Here is a 19379-nt window from a genome sequence, read left to right as displayed (position 1 = left end):
CAGTGCACACCACTTAGGGTGGGATGTTCAGAGATAGGGAATGTGCTGCCTGCCTAGTGCCTCCAGGGACTTATTCAAGCTACCTAGGGGAGGCTGAGCCACAGACCCATAGCCACATGGCTCTAACCCCAAGTCCTTGTCCTTGTAACATGCTACTGCAATCCTGCAGCCTAGGAATGCCACATGCCAACGTTGGTGTTTGCAAAACGCAGCCACCTTTAGTAGAAACTGCATGAATATTAATATCCTATTATCTTTCTAAGTTCAGACATTTTCAAGGGTGAATTTATATGAACATACTAGAATGAAGTTGTCAGCTAACTTGCAATGAGTACAACAGTGATCTTTAAATTACAGATAAAAATATGCAAAACAAATAACACAATAACAGAAAAACTAACAAATAAGTCAACCTCAACTTTGCCAATACCATAAAAATGGTAGATTGGAAAATTCCTAGGGTGTACTCTGAGTTGTTGGTAATTCTATATATACGTGATAATGAATTCTTGAATATATATTAGCTGTTCTGCATCAAGTCAACTTTAAAAGTCCTCCCGAAAAATCACAACACATTGAATTGACTTTGTCAGTATCACTAGATTTTTATTATTATTGGATTTCAGTTCAATTTCTGTAACTAGTGAGGTTATTTCTATAGGTAAATTTGTTTTCCAAGCTTCTTGAACATGTAAATTTTTCCAGGAAAATGAGCTAAGTTTTCAGAGTTCTCAAACTGGAGGAGTTAATCCCTTATTTGTTGTTTATTGAGTGATGATTTGCTAAAAGTACCATTCCAGCCCCTAGAACTTCTATGACTGGCATAGATTTCCCTGAATTGTAACACATGGTCATGTGCTGGAAACTCACATTAGGGCTGAGTTACTCCTACTTTGTGCTCCTTCTTACTTTTCCTTCCATAGTGGGGAGGCCTGTGCATGTTCTCCCTTCTGGAAGTGCTGTCTTTCCAATGAGTAAGATATATGTGCAAGGTTTTGTCCACATCCTTCTTAATCTCTGTCTTTGAAAGACAGCCAGGTGAAGTGTAGGGATTTTGCTATAAAATGGACTAAAACATCTACAGGATCCAAGTGCATGACCTTAACCTTCATGAACACTATATACTTATTATCTGAACTTTGTAGCTGAAGATACAATGGGCAGATACCTGGAGTAAAGAGAATGGAATAAATGAGAGGCTGTATGGAAAGCACTTTTGCCAGGCTGGGCACTCACTCAGCTTTTTTCTCTCTGGGACGGTTAGGGGGTAACTTGCCCAGAGAACAGACAGCAACTTAGAACCTTTGCTCTGTTGGCCAGGGACAGAAACATCTATGACCTGTCATTTCTGGAAATCATGACTTTATGATTTAACACTGTTACAACTTTGTCCAATCTTCATTCCAAAGAGAGTCAGATAAATGGATTATGGCACATTGTTAACTGGAAAATAATGATTCTGCATGTCCTTCCAATTTTTTCCTAATTATCTTCTTTCTGACACTTACAAGATGTGTTAAGTGTTAAATCTCTTTGTTATTCAGGGATCTCATCTGTAAAACTGAGATCCTAATCACACACACTTAGGGGTATTATAGTGCAGAATAAGTGATATACAAAGTGTGATTAAAAAACTAAGGTGAATGTTTAAATTTTGAACATTTATTACAGCACAAGACATAGTGCCATTAATCCTCCAAATAGTCTCCTTTGCTTGTAACATACCGTCATTTTTTCATTTTCTGAAGCAGCTTATTGCTTATGTTTATGGAAATTTCTGTCAAATGAAAACATCATGGTGTGTCCTCATCCACTAGATATAGCACCATGCAACTTCTGCTCTTCAAAATGACGATGAAAGGTAAACATTTTGGAATTCAAGATATCAAAGCAGTTACAAGAGGATAAAGACACTCACAAAAGAAGACTTCCAGAAGTGCTTCAGAAAAAGTCAAGAGGATGGGATGAATATTTTGAAGTGAAGGAAAGTATTTTCAGGGGGATTATGGCAATGTGTCTTTTATTGTAATAATTTTTAAAAACTTAAACATTCATCATATTCTTTGACCACCCTTTGTAATTTATGAGTTTGGAATATATGAAGAACTGAAAAACAAGGGTTTCTACTGTTGTGATTTTAGCATATTCATTATTATCAGTAATGGTTCTGATATTACATAAAATAGCATCTGTGAACATGCAAATAGATGTTCATCAGTGCATATCACAATGTTTAACTGAATACATTTGAACAATATAGTCACTTGACCAATGTTAAACATCAGTGATAATCAAACCACTGTGATAGAAAATGGGAAATTACCAAGCCAGATACAGTCTTTGGCTTCAAAAATCTTAAAAGAATGTATTAATGCAAATATTTGCTTCAAATATGTGCATTTATCTTGATTCTACCGTCAGTGATTCACTGACTTTCCATAAAACTCAACCTGAAGTTTTCATAGGAAAATAGAAAATTTGAAGTTGATTATAATTTACAGAGAATCCATGAGGCTTTAAAACATCCTAAATATGGAAAAACCAGAAAATTTACTTAAACAAGTTCAAATCAGTATACAACTTTTTTTTAACAACAGAATCTCCAACTGCTTGTAAGAAAGACAACATTACATGAGAGATGATGAGTCTGATCTGAGATATCTACTCAGTCAATATATTTTTATATAATTTAAAATAACAGTTTAGTGTATTTTGATTCCTTAAACATTCAAAAAAGTGTATGTGTAATAGAACATGTACCTATTTCATTTTATTGATGGTCTAAGCTTTAGATTTTATTTTTTCATACATTTTTAAATTTTTTTGCCTCATGCCAAAGCAATCAATGACATTCCAACCTCTAGAAGCATGTAATTACCAGGGACTAATGTCGGTAACAGCGAACTGGGGAGAAATAGATCCTAAAGTTTCAAAATAGTAACTACATTTCACTTAGCATGCAAATATTTCTGAAGAGTGAGTGAAGATTGAATTAAGTATAATGTGTACATAAAAGCAAAATTAAATGATTTATTTAAGAAATACTGGGCATAGTGATACATTCTGAATATTATTTTCCTAATGATAGGGCTTCTAAGATGATAACTTCAGGTCACCTCTACAGTCTAGTGCTATAAATATTTATCCAAATACATAGAATATGTTAAGGTCACAGGCCATCTGAATTGGTTCATATTGTTATTACCAATTATATTTTGTGGGATAAATAATACTATGTATATTGATTAAACAAAAGTTAAATGCTATATATATATATATATATATGCTATAATCATTAGTGAGCATTATATAGAACTTGCACATTGGAAAGATATCTTAAAGCTTAAATATGCCCTATAATCTGAAAATTCTTTTAGGAAGTAGACATCCATTTGAGAAGGCAGACAAGGAACTCTTCAACTTTTAGGCTTAGTATCTTTTATTTTCTTCAATAAGAGGAATAGCTCAATCCTATCCTTTTAAAAATGAATCCAGGACAAGGACTCTCTGTTGTTTATCTATTATGCTCCATTGTTATTGATTAAAAATGGGCCCTCAATAAATGAATATTAAGTGAAATAAATGCTTTGTTTGTTTCCAAATTCCAAATTCCAAATATGCTTTTACAGCCAAATTGACCATGGTTCTACATAAGCCTGACTCTTGATGCCAGGGACTAGATCAAATCAGGGCCACTCCTCCTTGCTACCTGCAGCAGAGTGGTTGTCGGTATCCAAGAGACTATCTTCCTCGGTCTTGTCGAGGTCTCCTTTGCAGTCTGTGCTCGGGCTGTAGTGTCGGGGCTTCATCAGCAGGGATTTCCTCTTGTTGACTGGGACCCCCAAAGCCTGCTCCTCTGCCCTTCTCTTCTTTGCCGTAGAGCAATCATATGCAGCACTGCAATGAGTGGGGAAGTGAAGAACATGGTAAAACAGCAATCTCTGCACTTCGGAATTTGACTTTCACAATGCATAACCCAAAGACTTTAGAAACATGGGACTAGAGGTTTAAGGTTAGTTGTTGGCACCAACAAAAACTGATCTGTGGAATCCATTGAACTATGTGGGTTCTACTTTACTATCAGAATAGTTTTTTTTTTTTTAAATCATCCTTAATCCTGAGTAAGCATATGTTAAGCTGAGCTTTGCTTGATGCTGCACTAAATCACCAGGGAGGGATGAAACAAGATTTCTACTGGTTTGCTAATCCTAAGAAACAGCTAATGTGCAAAATATACCACCAGATACAAAATATGTACCCAGTATAGATATATCACAAGGTTTTCCACATAGTTATTTGCCACTGAAACTGCTTATCTCTGTCACTGTTGTGCCTCAAACTTAAGAAACCACAAATCTTGGGCTTTGAATTGAATGCAAGAGCTACTGAGCAAGGAGACAAGCTATGAGAGTCAGTCTACCTCCAGGCACCAAAAAATATAAACAGATAAAAGTGAGAAGAGACTGTGTGGCATTCTGCCTTTTGATTCTCACCCATTTGGCACACAGAGCAAACAAAAGGAAGGGAAATAAGATTAGATTTCACAAAAGTGGACAATAGTTTATCCCTATTCCTGTTCTCACCTGGTTTTATTGGAAATGCTCCCAAGTGTAGCCCTTTCAACATGGATTGCCTACATGTATGTCACTCAGAATTAATGCAGATCACCCTGCGTGTGAAGTTAAGACAAACATTTTTTTGGCAAGATCCGTGAAGAAGAGAGGGATTCGCCAACAGTGAGTCTATGAGAGATAGTCATTAAATACTCTTTGAAGAAAAATGCAGGAGCTTTTGATGAAAAACCCAGAGAAGAAAATCTTGGACTCATAGTAACAAAATATTACTAATTCCATCTCTAAGAGACGGTTGAATTTTCAGTAGTATTATTAAACAAAGGCCTTAAACTATTCTTGAGCAAACACCAATGCAAAGAAAATGGCCAATGGGTGAAAACGATTTGGAAATAGTCATACACAATTTCTTTAATGTAGATAAGTGGATGCAGAAGCCTCTAAGGGAGGGGAAAATATCATCCCCTCTAGGAAAAAAAAAATCTCTCTCCTTGTGGAAGTTAGAATCTCTCCAAAAAATGGAAAATTGGAGAATTGAAAATTAGTTTGATGGGAAGAGGTGACTAAGGGTCCTAGATAAATCGATATGCTTTCACAAAATGTCTCTGATAAGCCTACTTTGAAAGTGGCCATGTAGTGAGGGTGGGGCAAAAGGGAATATAACCGGATAAATATGAGAGCCCAAGAAGTCTTTATGTGAAGGCTGCATGGGGTGGAGACTTCTCTCAACTAAATGAGTTGGTTTTGCGAAGAAATCCACAGGTTGAGGCCATACAGTGCAGCCTGAGAGGACACAGACAAGCAGAGTCTTCTCAGCCTGGCCTTCCTTGTGGCAGGAGACTCGTTTTTGAAAGGGGAGGCAAAGAAACATATCAAACATGAAGATGAGTGGATAAAGTTCCTAAGTATGTGAAGACAGTGCAAGAAGTTCATTCACCTTCTAAATTAAAAGAATCCCCCTACCAAAAAGGCACAGAAAATATATAGGAAATATCACTAAGCTATTATAAGGAACCGAAAAGATTTGTAGCGAATGAGAGAGGGTCCCATGTTATCAGATATTAAAACAGAAAGAACCACAGTGATTTAAGTCTGACACTGGTATTGGAAAAGAGGCTTACAAAGTGTGTGAAAATCAAGATTTTCCAGTATCCTCATTTTAATTATTTTGTGTAAATACTCAGAAGTGGGATTGCTGGATCAACCATAGTTTTATACTTGAAGAACTTCCGTACGGTTTCCTATGTTTATTGCAGCACTAATCACAATAGCCAGAATGTAAAAACGCCCTCAATGCCCACAGACAGATGAATGGATAAAGAAAGTAGAAGACTAGTCACCATTTGATGAGAAGAAAATCCTGCCACAGGCAACAACATGGATGAAGCTGGAAGACATCACTTTAAGTGAAATGAGCCAGACACAGAGGGGAAGCCATGCATGAGTTCATGCATATAAAGAACAGAAAATAGTCAAATTCATTGAATAAAAGAGTGAAATAATGGTTTCTAGGGACCAGGGCGGGAGAGACAGAGAGTTACCAAAGAACAGGGATAGAATTTCAATCAAACAAGACAAATTCTAGAGATTTTCTGTACAACATTGTACCTTGGGTCAATAATAAGGTATTGCACACTTAAGAATTTGTTAGGAGGATAGATCTCATGTGAAATGTCCTTACCACAATAAAATTTAGGAGGAAGGAAGAAGAAGAGGGGAGGAGAAGGACAGATTTGCCAGCAGCAAGAAGTGTTCATCAGTGAGGCCAAGCACAGTGAGGGTGATTGACAAGGATCGATCAGTCAGAAAGATGGCATTTCTTTCTTCGATGATTGGAGGGAACACATACTAGCTGATTCTTAGGCACTTCACCTCGTTAGTAATCATTCAAGATTATTTATAAAGATAAATAACATCCTCAGAATTAAATAATTGTAATTAGTGGAGATAATGTTTGAAACCAGCTCTACCAGGCCCCAAAGTTCATGTTCTCTCCTCCATGCTGTCAATACAAGGCAATGGATTTGGGGATAGTCTGCATGCCTGTGACAAGTTGTTGAGATAGAAGCTGAATAAAAGAATGACCTCTGTAGTCTAAAGGAAGATGGTGGCCACAGGGCCTTGCCCAGTTATTTGGGTGTGATGTACAGGACAATTATTCAGTCTGAAGATGATACTGAGTTGCAGTGATGAAGAGAATGCTGCAAAACCTAATTAAGATCCCTTAAGTTTCCACAGACTGGAGCAGTAGAATGACCTTCGTGAGGTGACTTTTTAATGGTAATAAAAATCAAGCTCAATATTTGGGTGGAAATAATAACTATGCAAATCTTAGTTGAAAGAGATATGTAAGATTTTATCAAAAGTACAAGTTTGGTTTTAAAATAAAGCATTGTTTTTGACATTAAGGTTATATGAAATAGCATCAGTAACCTAACTGCATAATCTGCAGCAAACGGTTGGATCTTTTGGCCATCAAATTTCTCATGTAGCAAATGGAAATGATAAGTTTTATATCATATGTCTTGAGGCTACAAGAGATAATATCTGTGCAGTGACTAACACAGGTAATGATAGAGCTGTCTAACTCCTAGCCTAGTGCTCCTTGGATTCCATCTTCACTGGCTGACACTGTCCCACTGTAGCCTCACCAATCTTAGCCTAGCACACTTACACAGAGTATGCGTGCATGTGTGTCCATAGATGAATTACACCTTTTTACATATTACTCATATTTACAGAGATTGCATTGGATTTATGAATAACATTTGCTTTAAATCTCACATTTGGTTCATTTCTCCATTGCAGAGTACCTACCGCCCAGGCAGCATTTGGAGCTAAAATGAAAGGCTTTATAATAAATATCACCCTTTGTGTGTGCATGGAAAATAGTCCCTTTTCCTATTTTCCCTGAGGGCACACTATTTTGGCTTTATTGTGACACTTCACTGTGACACTGCAATGAGGGAAAGCCATGCTTTACATGTCACTGAGAGAAATGCCACAAAATGCTAACATATCTTCTCAAGGTTGCCAGAAATCATTTCCACTGGGTTGTGTTTTCCCATCTGCGGAGCTCTGAAATGTTAAGGAAATAAATGAGCTCTATTATCTATATTTTTCTAGTAGATGAGAAAGAAAGAGAAAAAATACACCCAGCCCTGCATTTATTGTTCTATTCAATCAAACTGTTGCTTTAAACATCCAGAGGTCCCAGAGAACTTTGTTAATGTACCAAATACTTTCAACATAATAGTTCCAGTTTTTATTTTAGTACAGTATTGTTAAAGAGTTTGTATTTACCTGAGAGAAACTTTGGGGTTGCATATTTCAGGAAAGCTTCCACTTAGACATCTGAATTCTAATTTGAAATGCTATTCTCTTTGATGTGCTATACTGAATTTTTAAAAATCATCAAGGCAAACTATAATTATACACCATTCACGATAAATTCAGTCCTGGAAGTATGTTTAGAAGCCAGATTCATTGAACTTTCAGGTTTCAGAAAAGATACAACAAATTAGGAAACTGTGAATTCCCCAAATCTGTTCAACAAACACAGCTTTCAGCTTATCTTCTATATGGTAGTTATAAATTCTCAATGGAAGTCATCAGAAGGTATTAAATCAACTTAAAAATACAGATCTAGCAACAGATATAGTTTGAACACCCTCCCAAAATAAAGCATATAAATAAATGAAGACTAGGAAACTCTGAGTTCAAGGAAATCATTTATATGTTCCAATATTTTAAGGAAAAATTTATAGCAAGAATTCCTACAGATTTCTTCTAATTAGGTAGGCTCCCACAAACTCATCAAAAGGGCCAGGAAGAAGGAATATGAATTAAGACTGAGAAAACAGAAAAAAAAGTATGATGATGGAAAAGAAAAAACAAATATTATTTACAAAGACATAATTGTGTTTGAGAAAAATCCAAAAGAATCTACAGATAAATTTTAAAATAATGGAGTAATTCTAGTCAGGTTACTATTCAAAAGTTCATTGTACTTACATAAATCAGTAAAAACAATTAGAAAATAAAAATTAAAAACTAAAATCATTTACAATAGCGTAGATATATGAAGTGCTTAGGAATAAATCTGACAATAGATGTGCAAATGCTGTGCAAAACAAAGAGCCCATTGAAAAATTTTTAAAAAGCCTAAATAAATGGGGAGATTTAAAATGTTCATGACACAAAAGTATCTGGATGTCAAGATTTTAATTTTCCCCAATTTTATCTATTAGTTTCAAAGTAACCCCTATCAAAACTTCAAGATGATTTTTAGAAGAAATTAACAAGCTAGTTGAACAATTCCTGTGGAAATGAACAGAACCAATAATAGTAAAGACAACCTTGATGAAGAGCAAAAGTAAAAAAGGAAGACTGTCTTGGATGTAAAAGTACTTAAAACTAGTTCTTGAAAATAACGTGCTAATGGTGCAAACATAAACAGATGGATGGGACAGAATAGATTCTTCATCCATTGGTTCCAGAAATAGACCCACACAGATATGGTTAATTTATGACAAAGGTGTCACTGAGGAAAGAATTGTTTCTTAAGTGAATGAAGCTACATCAACTGGATATCTAATGCCTTGACTTGGATCTCACAGTATATTCAGTTTTATTTTCTGTATACATGGTTTTATTTTCCACTATGTGTTACCCACAGTCAACTGTGGTCCAAAAATATTAAATGAAATATTCCAGAAAGAAACAATTGGTAAGTTTTAAATTGTGTGCTGTTTTGAGTAGCATGATGAAATTGGACACCGTCCTGTTACCTCTCACCTGGATGTGAATCATCTCTCTGACCAGCATATCAACCCTACATAGCCTACCACCTGTTAGTCAGTTAGTAGTCATCTTAGTTTTCAAATGGACTGTTGAGGTATTATAGTGCTTGTATTCAAGAAACTCCTATTTTACTTAATAATGGTCCCAAAGTACAAAAAGCAGTGATGCTGCATATATGGATCTGTCAAACAGAAGCTATAAAGTGCTTTAAGTGAGAAGGTGAAAGTTCTTGACCAAGGAAATAAGAGTTTAATGCTATATAGGCTTTCACAATTCACTAGGAGACTTGGAACATACCTGCTTGGGATAACGGTACACTAATACTGTACAACGACAATCCCAGAAGGATTATAGACTTAAAACTTACACTATAAAGCAATAAAGACTCTAGAAGAAAATGTGAGGCCATATTTCCATGACCTTACAGTAGACAAAGATTTGCTAAGTAGCTTACAGAAAACACTAATTTAAAAGAGAAAAATGATAAATTAGATCACAATATTGAAAACTTTTATGTAACAGAAGGTACCAACCAGCATGGGGAGTTTCCTGTCAAAATCTTGTTTCTTGATCAGTTTATAAACATGTACAAGTAGGGCCAATTCACTGAGCTCTGTTCTTTTGATGTGCACACCCTTCCACCTATATATTGCACTCTAAGAAAGTTTTTAAAAAAACAACTAAGAGTGAAGAGGCAAGGCACAGAGCAGAAGAAGATATCTGCAACACACATTTTAAAAGTCTGTACATTCTACAGAATGTATAAAGAAATCTTCCCAATAAATAAAAAAAAGACAAACAATCAATTAAAAAAATAGGCAAAAAAACACCTTTCAGCATTCATGTTACAAGGAATACAAATAAAGAGGTGCACAATCTATTTGTCTCTAAGGAAATGCAAGAACCTACAATTAGGTATCATTCATTACTACTGAGATGTCACAAATGGAAAGACTGACATCCAATGTCCGTGAGAATCTTGAGCTACCAGAACTCTCAAGTATCACTGGTGCGGGTAAGCTACTATGGTTACTATAGAAACCATTTGGCACTATCTACTACAACTGAACATATGTCTAACCAGTGGCCCAGAAACTCCACTCTTGAATATACACCTGTCTTAGTCACTTTTCCCTCACAACGACACAATACCCAACAACCACAACTTAAAGGAGAACAGGTTTATTTTGGATCCTGGTTTCAATCCCTGGCTAGCTGGCTCCAAGTACAACCGAAAGATATGGCTAGAGGAAAAAGTGCTCATCCCATAGCAGTCAGAATCAGAGAAGGGAGGATCCAGAGACACGAATATTCCCTTTCAGGTCTTGCCTCAGTGTCCCATCTCCAACCAGGCCCCACTTCCTAATAGCACATTCACCTACTGAGCTCATTAGTGGATGAATCTGCCCATGAGTATAGCTCCTGCATGATCCAATTATGTTCCAAATACATGAGACTTTGGGGGCCATTTTAGATCTGAATCATAGCACCACATGATGGAAACATACCCTCTCATGCATCAAAAGATGTGCTCCATCATGCTCACAGTTGCATGCTGTCTAAAACCGGAAACAGTATACATTCCTGTGACTATAGAATGGGTGGAATGTGGTGAAATACTCACACACCCGACAGCCAGGAGGGAAAGACAATGTTGCTACCAATAACATCAATGAATAAAAAAAACCCCACACTGTTGAATGAAGGAAACCAGGCAGCAAAAGAGTAGGTGCATAAAGTCTCAAACCATCACATCAGTACAATTACTCTGTATGGTAGCAGCCCGGAAAGTTGTTACTTTTGTGAGGACTATGAGTTAGGGTAGCACGAAGGGGACACCTGGGATTATGCTACAGTTTTGTTGCTTTGTTTTCAGTGGTGATTTCACAGATACATACATCTAGAATATACAATATATAATATATATAATATATATATTTACCTTGAAAAATTAGATCAATTTACAGGCTGGTACAATGTTTCGCAAATGTGAATTGCACATGTCTTAGATTGCCAGAAGCCTCTATAGACTCAAAGTCAAAAGTTGATAGCTCATGTAGGTTGTGACCCAGTGAAGCCAATGATAAGTAAGATTTAATGTATAATCCCTTGTTATTTCTGGGAGATAGATTCTAGGTACACCCCTGCCCCACACACAGAGAATACCCAAATCCAGTGATATTCAAATCTCTTATATAAAGTGGAATAGTATCTGCATATAACCTACCCACATCCTCTCCTGTAGTTTAAATACTCTAGATTACTTATAATACCTAATGCAATGTAAATGCCATGTAAACATTTTATACACTGTATCATGTAGGAAATAATTGGAAGAAAAATTAGTCTCTACATGTACAGTACAGATGCAGTTTTTTCTGAATACTTTTAATTCTTAGTTGGGTTCTTAAATGTGGAACCTATGGATACAGGGGTTGAATATATTTACAGTGTTCCACATAGTGCTCTAAATTATTTACATGCATCAATCCACTATTCTTATAATAATACTCTAATGCTATAGTATTTCTAAAGCTTGGAGAAGTTGTATGGTCAATTATCACAAAGCCAATAATGAAAGAGTCTAGATTTGAACCCAGTGAGTCTGGACCTAAATTCTGACCTATTAATTATTATTCAATTCTATCCTTCAGTCTGGCTGCAACATACTCTTCAATAATTTAATAAATACATATGACTTAATCTACTGAATGAACACAGCCAATCATGGAAGACCATTCATAGCTTTCCAAATAATCAGTCTTACTTTGTAGAGGTAAGAAATGAATGAAGACAACTGTTGAAATTTATTTGCTTTACAATTTTAATACTCCATCTTTCTTAAAAGATGAAGCCATTATGCTGAGATACTGGTGGAGAACATTTTCTTTGACTTAGGAAAGGCATCTTTCATCTTTCATGCACAACATACAGAATAAGGCATGATTAAGGAGAGGTTTATTTTCTTGGTTAGGAGTTTGTTCAGCAAATGTTCTGATATTCATGTGTACAGTCAGCCTAATTATCCAATACATAAATTATTTTAGGGAAGGAACTATGTCTGAGTTCATTTTCATTCTACACCACAATTTTAAAACAAATTCAATCTCTACCCAGAATAGTGATTATTAATTAAAGCAACTGACAGCTCCTTTTACACTCCCTTTGCAAACCTCTTGGTTAAAAACACTTGGCAATTATTCAACACTATAAATGTATATGGACAGTAGTTTCCAGTTTATAGGTTTATAAAGATGCTCATGTAACAAATATGTATTTGGTGCCAAATAAAGATACAGCACTGATTAAAACTGAAAAAAGAGTTTCTCTTCCTGGAGTTTTTATTTTAGAGAAACAAGCCAGAAAATTTGTAAATTGCATAAGATATATAGTATGTTTGAAGATAAATGTTTTTAAAAAATAAGAAAACAGGAAGAGAAAATTCATAGTAACAAAGGGTCAAAGTTTCAGATAATGTGTTAGTCGCTTCACATTGATTATAAAAAAAGTCTGAAATAAACAACTTACAAACAGGAAAGGTGCGCATTGGCTCGTAGTTCTGGAGGTTTCAGTCCTTCGACAGTTGGCCCTGTTGCGTTTGGGCCTATGGCAAGGCAGCAGGGGCAGCAGCTCATCATGGCAGCATTACACCACCTAACAGTTCGCCCCAAGGACAAGATGCAAAGGATGAGAGGAGGAGAAAGGTTCAGGGGTGTCACGGCCTCCTTCAGGGGTCTGTCTTCAGGAACCTAAGGCCTCCCACGGGCTCCACCGCTTAGAGGGTCTTCTAACTGCCAATAGCACCAAGCTGAGTATTAAGCCTTTAACACATGGGCCACTGAGGGACCTTGCGGATCCAAACAGTAGCAGATGGGGTGGTCAGGAAAAGTATTATTAATAAGATTAAATTCTAGTAAAGATCTCAAGGAGATGAGGAGAAACATATAGAAAAATGGGGCCACAGACTTCTAGGCATCAAGAAGGTAAGTGCAAAAGTTCTAAGGCAGTACTATGCCTGGTATGTTTGAAAACAAGCATGGAGGCTCAAGCCCAGGAAGTGAGTGAGGGAATAACAGAAATTTAGGTGAGAAAAATAATGGGTCCAGGTGGTGCTGAGAAGTACAGGTGATTTCAGAGACTTTGACTCAGTGAGATGGAAAGACTTTGCAGTGTTTTGACCGAGTGGTATGTGTTGATTTGTATGTTAACAGGATTACCCTGGCTTTTGTGTTGAGAACCGGCTGTAGGTTACAAGGTTAGAAACAAGGAGCATGGCTAGGAGTTACGGCAATAATCCAGACAAGAAATGATTAGTGATTTGGGCAATGGAGGTACCCATGAGGGTGGTAAAAAGTGGCCAGATTCTGAATATATTTGGAAAAGAATATAAAATGGAGGTATTCAAAGATCAGATGTCGAATGTAAGAGAAAGTAAAGAGCCCAGAACATCTGTAAAGCTTTTGGTTTAAGAATTGGAGCCATGTAGTTGGCACTGCCAAGATGGGAAAACTCAAAGAAACAAAATTTGAGGGCTAGAGATCAGCAGTTCAATCTGAAACATGTTAAAGTTAACATGCTCAATACCTATGGAAGCTGAACGGGGACACTTGGTTGATATACTAAAACAATGCTGAATCCTAACAGTACCCTGCACCTGCAAGTAGTAGTCCCTTTCTATTTGTATGACACTGAAGATGATCCAAAGGTTTCTACTTTGCGCAAGAATACATGCTTCCATCTATCTCTCTTTCTTGCCTCCTGAACAAAAACCAAGGTCAACACACATCATCTGGCTTTCTAAGGGTGGAAGGAGTCATATGCCAACAGAGCTGCAGGATCTAGCTAATATTCATGGCAGGGGCTGGAAGAGTACATATGGGCTGGATCCCAGGGGTGCTGGATCAAAAGCATGGAACATCAAGTTTTATAAGGGAGAGTTGGTGTAGAAGCCATCTCTCATGTTACAGGATTTAACATTCTGTCAAGTCCCCTAGGAGATGATGCTAACATGCTGCTAGATTGGCTCTTGGAAACCTAGAAAAGCAGTAGCTCACTCCAATTTAGAAATTCCAGAACTGCCACTGTCAGTGATAAGGAAGTGAGCAGAGAAGTGGGTATTCTTGGAATGGATAGCGTAGGCCAAGAATGCCCTAATAAAAAGTCATCATTGCTGGGGATTTAGCTCAGTGCTTCCGCCACCTGCCCCGCAAGCGCAAGGACCCAAGTTCAATCCCTGGTACCAAAAAAATAAAAAAGTCATCATGATCCCTTGCCAAATATCTGAGCTTAAGGCAGTTCTCCAACTCAGAACCCAATGACGGAAGGAAAGACTAGCTCCCCATGAGGAAGGTCCCTAAAACAACAGTTCAAGTCTATACAGCAAGGGTTTTCCAGAAGCCTGAGTCCTTTCCTAAAGGACTTGTGGCCATGTGCTTGAAGAACTATTAAGCTGGGGAGAAAACAATGCACACGAATTTCAAAGACTGTTGAATAGTGTCTCCCTTGATACCTAGAGTCTGAAGCTGCACGTGGGCTTTGTTAGAGGGTGAGTGGATGGGACAAGTCCTAAATAGATTTCCGACCCAATGGGTAGCCTGACTCTATGAACCTGCCTCTTAGTTGTACGCCTGGTCTCTGCATATATTATCTTCTTGGCTAAAAGCTAAAAGGTGGGTAAGAGCTAAAAATAAGTGGGACCCTAAGTGGAATGATCTGAAACTTCTCCTTTTCCCTCACCAAAGTATTAAATCCAAAACATGATATTTTGGAGGGAATGGTAAAGGTCAATACCACTTTTAAAACTTGGAGGTATAGTTGGTGGCCCTTGTCCCATTTTTCCGCTTAATTCACCAATGTAGACGCTACCAGACTGACTTAGGAGGTTGACAGGGTATTGCTACAAATATAAACAAGTAATAATTCCAAGTGCAGCTTCTATCCTAGAAAACAAGATCTTTGCTTCAGCAAAATGACACAGACTTAAATACTGTACAGGTCAAGCATCCCAAATATGAAACCAGAAATGTTCCCAAATCAGAAATGTTTTGAGCACCAACATGACATTACAAATGTAAAATTCCATATCTAACATCATGTGATAGGTCACCATTAAAACATAAGCAGACGAAAAATTTTGTATAAAATTATCTTCTCACTATATATGTACGATACCTAAGCGTAAATTAATTTTGTGTTTAGACTTGGGTCCAATCCCCACAATATCTCATTATGTATATGCAAATATTCCAAGATCTGAAAATATCTGAAACTCTTCTGGTCTCAAGCATTTTGGATGAATGATATTCAACATGCAAATGTTTTGAAGATTCTGATGTGGGAAATGTATTCTTTTCCAGCCCAATCAGAAGCAAACATGGGAACAGTTAGCATTCCAATGATAAGAAAGGGAGTGTAGAGCTGTGGTCTTGCTGAGGGTTGTACTAACTCTCTGTCTTTTGTCATGGTTCAGGCTGAAGGGACCTGGATAATCCGCACCTTTCACACTTAATTACATTAGCAACTTCTGTTAATGACATCATGCCAATAAGGATAACAAGCAATAAGGGGCAAGCATTTTGGAGACCTTGGCAAAACATTTGGTTTTGAGAGGTAGAACACAATGCAACAAAGACTTGGGTCACATCATCACATCAGCGAAGTGCTAAGGGGCTCGGTGGGTGGGTACATTCTGATATGTACCATTTACAATAAAGGCAAATTATTGCAGCTAACAATTCCCATCACTGACAAGGAAATACAGTGTAAAACTGACCTTTTCAGATTCTGGAGATAGCATATTCCACACTTGAGGATACTGCTGTGATTTATGCATTGAATTACATTCAATGCATTCATGCATTGAATACTGCTGTGATTCATGCATGGAGGCTGAGGAGATGAACTGGCTTTAATGGGCTGCAGGGTGAGTCAAGGCTACAGTGTGGGCAGCCCTGGTACTTGGAGCATACAACCTGGTAGAGCTGATGGCTAGTTTAGAGTTATCTGTGATAGGAAAAGATGATCGTGGAATTTATGGCAAGATCTAGTGAAAGAACTTCAATGAAGACCCACAGAGTACTGAAGCAAGTTCATGTCATTTGCAGCAGAAAATTACATACTACTAGAGAAACAGTGTTGGTGGGGCAGAATCTCTCACCATGAGGTCAGAGCTGATCATTATGAACTGAATTCTATTGTGTTCTCCAAGTCATAATGTCAAGCAGGTCTGAAACAACCTATTATAAAATGGAAGGTCCAAGATTAGATTGAAGCAAGACAAGAGGAAAGGCATGAGCCATATGAGCAGGTAGCCCAATTCCTCTTGCACCCACCATGTGGTGGCAGCACCTCTTTCTCACCTTCCACAGGCAGGGCTCATGTGGGACTCCTGCATAACAGCTACACAGGAAGAGAAAGTGTGAGATCAGCTTCTAAACTGGTTTGCTCCATATCTGAGTGCAATCTAAAGAGGGTCTAACAGGTAAACACTTAAGGGTGACTCTCAAAGAATCAAGAGAAGAAATCCTCCCAATGGGCAGAGCTACAAGCAGGGCTGCGGTGCATCTTGTTCTCACTTTGTATGGACAGAACAGTAGACCCATGGGTGAAGTGAATGGCTTAGCTCATCAAGGAGGGACAAGGAGATGAATAATTTAGCTGGAAGGTCAGGGACAAGAAATTCTGAGGAAAAGGCATGTGAGTGGGCTTAAGAGAGTTAGGATGAAGTGTAGAGGTCTTAATCTTGGATGATAACAATAGCGCATACACTGTGGAAAAGACATTCAACCCCCATCTAGATGGAATGACCTGGTCAGGTGAAGGCATCTAGTCTCTTTCTTCAGCTTTCCCAGGGCTGGTCCAATCGCATTATTAATGGAGTACCCTTCATGCCAGGGATTGAGGTATTAGATGGACCCAGTGACACAAGCACCTAATAAGACTCACATAGCTACTACTGCACCCCAATGTTCAATCTTTCACAAAAGAAACACGTGTTGATTCCCCCAATATGGCACTATTTATTGAGGAAACCAACCAGCCACTGGACTCTTACCATGCTATGGGGGTAGGGAATTCCATTTGACTGGAATTCACATATTCTTTGGATATGAGTTTGCCTTCCTTGCCTTCAGAGTCTCAGCCAGTATGGGAGGCTTTATGAGGGTATTCAGAATGTTTGCTCCACCAACAAAAGTTTTCATACAATTCATAGGATCAAAGGACCCAATTGGGAAAATAACCACAGGGACATAATCATAAGATTCACTGATACTATCACATACCACACAGCCCAGAAATTGCTAGCCTGGTGGAGTAAAGGAATGGCTTCTTAAAGACATAGCTGAGATGCTAGCTTTGAGGTAGTACTTTGCAAAGATCAGGGCCCTTCCTGGGAGGCAATATGCACTCAGAGACTATTACATAATGCTACAGCCCCAATAATTTGAATATATAGGTCCAAGAACTGAAAGTTTGAATTAAAAATGGCTTGGTTTATGTCCCAATGAATTTGTATAATGAATTCATTTGTATATGAATATGCATTAATAAGTAAAATGATAGCTTAAAAAAGGTAGTTGTGGTGGCACATGCCTGTAATACCAATCCTTGGAAGGCTGAGGCAGGAGAATCTCAAGTTTGAGACCAGCCTGGGCTATAAAACAAATTCAAAGCCAGCCTGGATTACACAAGGAAACCCTGTCTCAACAAAACAAAACAAAACAAAACACAATACCCCACCACCACCATCAACAACAATAATAATTTTTTAAAAATAGAATAGTTTGGTTACCATACCTCCCAGTGACCAACTTGAAGGATCTGTACATTTTCTACCCCTAAATCTAGGTTCTGTGGGTCTGAAGACCCTGGTTCCCAAAGCAAGATGGTTTCTACCAGGAGACAGAGTAAGAGTTCTCTTAAATTTTAACCTCTGACTACCTTTTCCCTGGGCTTCTTGTGCTGAGGGATCAATGAGCAAGGAAAAGTCACTGTCCCGGCAAGAGTCATTGACCCTGATCACTGGAAGTCACAGGGCTTCTACCAGATACTGGGGACAAGAAAGGATATCCTATACTTGGACCCAAATGGCCCAAGGCATCTCTTGGTTGTTTCTGGCCCAAATGTGAAAACAAATCAGTAAGATCAGTAAGTTAGTAGCCAGAGGATCTTCAGGATGTGGTGCCCGAAGGGTTCAGAGATGAAGGCCTGAGTCATACCACAAGTGAGCAAGCCCATTTAGCACAGCAGAAGTACTTGGTAAGGAGGAAGGGAATGGGTGGAAGAGTAGGTAAACAATGTGCTAAATGTACAAAGCCAGGGGGCTGAGCTGTAAAGGCATAGGCTCCACTGGATACTATTCCATTCCCCCCTTCAGGAGGAGGGTACTCATCTCCTCCACCTGCTGAGAGTGATGGGTGCTGATAGACCTAGGTTGAATACATTTATGAGAATCATCCTCAGCCATTTAACCCCGAACAGTCCCCCTAAGATAGCCCATGTTCACCATCGCCTTAAGAAAGGACTGACTCTGAAAAGCCATCTAGCGCCATAGCGATCAGCAGGGTGGCCCAAGGCTCTCGTTGCAGCTGCGTCGCCCTTCACCTTCACTGCCCTTCACCTTCACTGCCCTTCACCTTCACTGCCCTTCACCTTCACTGCCCTTCACCTTCACTGCCCTTCACCTTCACTGCCCTTCACCTTCACTGCCCTTCACCTTCACTGCCCTTCACCTTCACTGCCCTTCACCTTCACCTTCACTGCCCTTCACCTTCACTGCCCTTCACCTTCACTGCCCTTCACCTTCACTGCCCTTCACCTTCACTGCCCTTCACCTTCACTGCCCTTCACCTTCACCTTCACTGCCCTTCACCTTCACTGCCCTTCACCTTCACTGCCCTTCACCTTCACTGCCCTTCACCTTCACTGCCCTTCACCTTCACTGCCCTTCACCTTCACCTTCACTGCCCTTCACCTTCACTGCCCTTCACCTTCACTGCCCTTCAC

The 19379-nt window shown here is 38.4% G+C and overlaps 1 protein-coding gene across 6 annotated transcripts in view; it reads right to left on the bottom strand.

The window, feature by feature from the left end:
- The window catches only part of St18 (ST18 C2H2C-type zinc finger transcription factor), a 311874-nt gene that overhangs the window by 66547 nt on the left and 225948 nt on the right, over nt 1-19379 (bottom strand). For 4 of the 6 annotated variants that reach the window (XM_087185715.1, XM_004837518.4, XM_087185713.1 and 1 more), the window contains one exon: nt 3710-3897. In XM_087185715.1, coding sequence (XP_087041841.1) covers nt 3710-3897 — 188 coding nt within the window. Of the gene's footprint in view, nt 1-3709; nt 3898-12902; nt 18842-19379 lie in introns of those variants that run through there. The other 2 variants (XM_021248911.2, XM_021248907.2) reach the window with 2 other exon arrangements.

This window comes from Heterocephalus glaber, unplaced genomic scaffold (genome assembly GCF_053883595.1).
Source record: "Heterocephalus glaber isolate CG9 unplaced genomic scaffold, H.glaber_assembly_v1.0 deba00000281, whole genome shotgun sequence".
NCBI lineage: Eukaryota > Metazoa > Chordata > Mammalia > Rodentia > Bathyergidae > Heterocephalus > Heterocephalus glaber.
The sequence above is the reverse complement of the archived record's forward strand: the minus strand, read 5'-3'. Positions and strand labels throughout refer to the sequence as shown.